The following is a 5,790-nucleotide window of genomic DNA, read 5'->3' on the forward strand; positions in this document are numbered from 1 at the left end:
ATTTAATTTTGGCTAAAACGGCTCTCCATACTTTTCCCCTGAGCTGCTGTACTCCACCGCTCTGCCTGTTCTCTGTGTAAAAGTGAAGGAGGAAAAATTAAAGACAAAACAAGGAGTAGAAAAAATGAAACAAAGAATGTCTCTGTCCGCAACTCGGTTTCTACCAATCGTAAGTTGTTCAAAAGATTCGGCTCGTTCACAAATGTCACGTTTAAAAACCACACAGTTTTCATGACACAATGGCATCAATGAGAGCAGATTTTGCAGCTTCAGATGGAGTATGTAGGGGCGTTTAGTTTCAGCAATCTAACAAAAAGTAAACTTAGGCAAACGGAGCTGAAAGAAAGAAGGAAAACTGCACCTCTGGCTACAAAAGATCTGCCTACAAGGAGAAAAACTAAAAACAAAGCAGCAAGATTTAGAGAAACCTCTTTTCTCAACAAGAAATAATGAAACCACAAAGAAGAAGAAAACATTAAAACAGACCAGCTTAAAACTGAGCAAAGCTAATTGTGGAGTTGATTAATTAGACTTTCTTTACACGTTAAGGGAGTCTGGGTCATTGTGAGGTGATGCAAATAATCACTGCCTACAGAATAACTGAGGTTTCTGTTAGTGTCGGTTGCAGTGATCAGTCACAGAGTGCTTACTGACCTTAAGTGTCTGTTGCATGCTAATTTTTCTAAAAAGGAATATTGTCTTTTGTTTCATCCTCTCGTCTTTTAGTGGCTTCTTCTTTTTTCTTCTTTGAAAACATAAAATCAGTTCACTTGTGTGGAAGTCAGTGTGAAATGATTGGGTGTGGTCTTTTGATTTTATACTCTGACCTTTCTGTCTTTTTCAGTTCTGCCACTTTGCCTATAACCTTCAAGTGCCTCTTAGAGAACAATCACATTGACCGTCGCATTATCCGCTTCGTGCTGCCTGTGGGTGCCACCATCAACATGGATGGCACTGCTCTCTATGAGGCTGTGGCCGCCATCTTCATCGCTCAAGTTAATAATTACGAGCTGGACTTTGGACAGATCATCACCATCAGGTCAGTGAATCAGGCAACATGCCAACTCCTCAATCCTCATTCTGAAAAAGTTGGGTTGAAAAATGTAAATAAAATTAGAACACAATGGTTTGCAGATCTTAGAAGCCCATATTTTATTCATAATAGAACACAGTAAACATGGTAAGTGGTAACTGATGGCAGCAACCTCAAAATAAATTGAGCCAATGCCGTGTTTCCCACTGGGAAGCCTCCCCACTTCTAACAAAAGTCTGTAAATGTTTAGGAACTGAGGAGATCAGCTGCTGGAGGTTTTGAAAGGGAATGTGTTCCTATTCTTGCGGGTCTTTTTGCCATTTTCACTTCTTCTCATCATTCACCAAATGCTTTTGATTGGTGAAAAGTCTGGACTGCAGGCAGAGTAGTTCAGCTCCTGGACACTTCTACACTGCAAAAAATGTCTAACAAAGTTTTGAAATCTTCTTATATCCAGCCAAATAAATAAAAATAAAACATTTTGATCTTGTTTTGAAACTGAAGAACAGAATGTGTATAATTAATATTCTTATTAGCAGAATGCCTAAGATTATTTATCTTGTTAGCCTGGAAACTTGACTCAAATTAAGTGAAAATTTTGCTACCAATTTCACTTGGTAAGATTCTTGAAATCACTTAATTTGACTTAATTTTTTTGTTATTTCAAGAATTTTACCAAGTGTTACCAAGTCTTACTCCATTGGCAGATTTTATACTCAGTCCTCTTGCTGAACCTGTTGACAAACAATTTAAGTTGTTGTGAAATGTTTCTCCAGCTATAATTTAAATGAATAGCTTCATAAAATTCTAAAATGCCCCCACTCCCCCACCCTTTATTTTTTTGTTTTACCTCTATTCTGTGTTTGTTTACATTTTACACAACATCCCAGATTCATTTTAGAATTGTGGTTATAAAAACAATGATTTAAATGCATCAACTGCATGTGCATTTGTCAGTAAATCTTACACCAGGCACCTGATCCGCAGCACCTGGGGGGACCAGAAGCTCAAAATCAGTGTCAATAAAATCAGAATAAGCTGTTTGACAGAAGATTTGGCAAATTTTTCATATGCACAGCCCACATACTCAGCTCTACTGCTCATCCCCAAAATGCATTTTCCTTACAAATGTGGCACCATTTAAAGGGGAAACTAACAGGCTTTCCAACAGTATAAGATTTATTGTCAAATTTTTGCTCCTTGTGCGCACCACAGCTCTTGTTGATGTCATCATCCTGAGACATAAGCAGTGCTATGCTATGCTAAACAAACGTAATAATTAAAGCACAAAACATGGATTAATGCTACATCAATTCAACCACAACAGAAAAAAAATTCATATTTGTTTTATTATTTTTTACCCATTTGTAAGTAAATTCAACATTTCTAAAATCTGGATATGTGGACTTTAAAGCTGCTATAATTAACCCACAATTTAACAAATCTGGCCAATTATAGACTTATATCCAATCTCCTATTCATCTAAAAAAATCTAGAGAAAATAGTTGCAAATCAATTGTGTGAACATTTGGACAGAAATGATTTGAATTGAATAGTTGTTTTTTTTAAACGATGTTTAATGTATGTTCACAGGCAAAAGAGGACCACCAGCCTAGCAATCGTTAGGGTCCTGATGATAGTTAGGCTGATGGCCCTCTTTTACATGTGAACAAAAAGTTTTGATTGCCATCATTAACCTGTTTTTCCACCATGTGGAGACACTGCTAAGGTTTACCTGAAACTCCTCAGACTGAAGAAGCAAAACATTTTTTTCAACAAAGAAGAACTTGTCCATAGGACCTGCTCAACTTTAGTTACATTTTTACATTTATTTACATTTTTCTACCTTTATTATTGTGGTGCATTGCTGTCCCCATGTTTTTTTATGACAATTATCTTCATGAGAGGTTTTAACCTGATTTTATTATAGGAAAAAAATGTCTAAGCACATCATTTTTAAAAACAAATTTCATGTTGGCATGCAGAAGTCATACTAACCTTCCAAATGTTCCCCAGCATCACAGCTACAGCCGCCAGTATCGGTGCAGCTGGCATCCCACAAGCTGGACTGGTTACCATGGTGATTGTGCTAACATCCGTTGGGTTGCCAACTGATGACATCACCCTCATCATTGCAGTGGACTGGGCATTGTATGTTGGATGTTTTCTCCGCTTTAATTATTAGATGAAGAACCAAGCCAACCACAACAGTTGTTTTGGCTACATTTTTACTCCTAAATGACAACTTGTCCTTTAAGATGTCTCTTTGTTTGTCTTCTGCAGAGACAGATTCCGCACAATGGTGAATGTGATGGGCGACGCTTTGGCCACAGGCATTATGGCACATATTTGCAGGAAAGACTTCATGAAGGAGGGAGATGGGGTGAGTTCTAATAATCCCTCCAAGCCTTTAAGTGTCAACTATGTTAATAACTTATCACAGCTGAGATGGTTTTAATTGGCTTCACTGAGTTGTCAGTGTTGCTTCTTATCTTGAAACGACAGCACTTATAGGTGTTTTGTTCTTTATGTGTACCTGTTAAAAAGTCCTACTCCAGTAGTTATTGTTCACCTAAACATGTGGCTCTTTTCCTAACAGTTTTTCAAAGTTGGTGCCACAGATTAACTCCTTGTAGCTTAGCAAGGTTTGAGAAATGACTCTCAGCTTGAGTTCAATAACTCATCCCTTGTTTTTCTATAATGTTTATTACAGGTTGTCTGCCGTCTTTACAAGAAATAAAAAATACCAAAACTTCTTGCAAATTCTGCCCAACTTCTCATGGCTCTTCTGGTTGATTGAAGTTATTTCCTGAACATGGCTAAAGCCTAAATGTTGTTAATTTTGTCAAACCTACAACGATGTGAGGTGTCTGCTCACAACTATCTTTCCTTTCATGGTATCACTTCTTTGTGGCACATAGTGCTTTAACAAGGTTTCCATTCTAATTAGTATTCATTGCCTTTTATGCTGCCTTCAACCTAGAATTTAATTGGATTGTTAATTTGATTCAGATTAAGTCAAACAAAATACTTCAGATTAATGAATGGGGAAAAACTTGTTTCAATTATTTTTTTAGACATCAGTGTCACAGTTGTAAGAACTGGACCCAAAGAGTTTGAGTGAAAAAACTAAAATGTATTATAATTAAAACAAAGAGCTGTTGTGGCATCAAACTTCCAAAACTCAAGTAAATCCAGGGAGACAGAAGGAGGACGACCAGACTGTGGCAATTAAACCAACAATGCTCAGCTGAGGATGGGGAAACAAATGAGTGACACAATAATCTGACGAGGAGAAGAAGTGGCTGCAGGTGATCAGGTGTAAGGGGTGATCAGGTGTAAGTGGCAGGACTGACTGAGCATGCAGCTATTTAATCTGCCCAGTTAAAGAATATGTGTCCTGTTCAATAGGTGCGCCATACTGGGAATTTTGGTGCCGATCTGATGCCAAATAGATGGTACATTTCAAATTGTAAACGCTCAAAATAAAAAAATATACCAAGCAATAAATACTTGTGTAAGGTCACTGTACAAGAGCTGCAACATCTGCAAATAAACAGGACCGTTTCCCTCAAATCACCTGTTTCTGAAGCTTCTAGTGATGCTCAACAGATACAAAACAGACACTCCAAACAGTGTTTTTTGATGGATTTTGTGCATGATACTAAGCTGGTTAAAAACGTATGACATAATAAACTGTATAATATTCGGTTTCAGGCAGTTTTCTTTTGAAAATTGGGGAAAGAAACACATGTTGTACCTCCTGTTTATTTTCTTGTTTACCTCCATACTGTATATGTTGTCCCACAGGTACCTCTGATCTGTGAGACTAAGATGCCAGTGAATACTCCACCTATCATGAACTGCCATAACAAGAATGGGAATTACCGACCCCCTTCTTCAGGAGTCAAAAACAAGCTCATCCCATCTGATGTGGCTCGACTCATGAGGCTAGAGGAGGGCATTCGACAAGTTCCAGACCGGAGGAAACCTCCAATTCCTCCGAGACATCTGAAGAAAGGAAAAGGACACTGCACTATTGACATGAATGGCCTTGAAACCAACGTATAGCCTCCTTATAAAGTGTGTGGATTTAGGCTGATGGGAGCCCTGGAGCTAAATCCTTTTTTCTCAACTTATAGTTGTAAAACATTTTTGTGAAAAACTTTCGTCAAACAGGCAAGATGGATTCTTCTTGAAACTCTGGACTGAACTCAAACCTCTATGAGAAATAATTTTTTTGGGATCCATCTATTTCTCTATCCACCTACCCATCTATCTACCCACCCATCCATCTACCCACCCATCTATATACCCACCCATCTATCTACTCATCTATCTACCCACCCATCTATCTACCCACCCATCTATCTACCCACCCAACTATCTACCCACCCATCTATCTACCCACCCATCCATCTACCCACCCATCTATATACCCACCCATCTATCTACTCATCTATCTACTCATCTAACTATCTACCCACCCATCTATCTACCCACCCATCTATCTACCCACCCATCTATCTACCCACCCATCTACCCACCCATCTATCTACTCATCTAACTATCTACTGATCTAACTATCTACCCACCCATCTATATACCCACCCATCTATATACCCACCCATCTATCTACCCATCTATCTACCCACCCATCTATCTACTCATCTAACTATCTACTCATCTAACTATCTACTCATCTAACTATCTACCCATCTATCTACCCACCCATCTATCTACTCATCTATCTACTC

The 5,790-nt window shown here is 38.4% G+C and overlaps 1 protein-coding gene across 1 annotated transcript in view; it reads left to right on the plus strand.

Annotated features, from left to right (window-relative positions):
* Positions 1-5,324, plus strand: part of slc1a7b (solute carrier family 1 member 7b) — a 50,582-nt gene extending 45,258 nt beyond the window's left edge. The window contains exons 8-11 of the mRNA XM_014024684.1: positions 845-1,039; positions 3,050-3,184; positions 3,317-3,416; positions 4,844-5,324. Of these exons, the coding sequence (XP_013880138.1) occupies positions 845-1,039; positions 3,050-3,184; positions 3,317-3,416; positions 4,844-5,104 (691 nt within the window). The 3' untranslated portion in view covers positions 5,105-5,324. The remainder of the gene's footprint in view (positions 1-844; positions 1,040-3,049; positions 3,185-3,316; positions 3,417-4,843) is intronic.
* The last annotated feature ends 466 nt before the right edge of the window (positions 5,325-5,790 follow it).

The sequence above is a fragment of the Austrofundulus limnaeus genome, unplaced genomic scaffold (assembly GCF_001266775.1).
Source record: "Austrofundulus limnaeus strain Quisiro unplaced genomic scaffold, Austrofundulus_limnaeus-1.0 Scaffold435, whole genome shotgun sequence".
Lineage (NCBI taxonomy): Eukaryota > Metazoa > Chordata > Actinopteri > Cyprinodontiformes > Rivulidae > Austrofundulus > Austrofundulus limnaeus.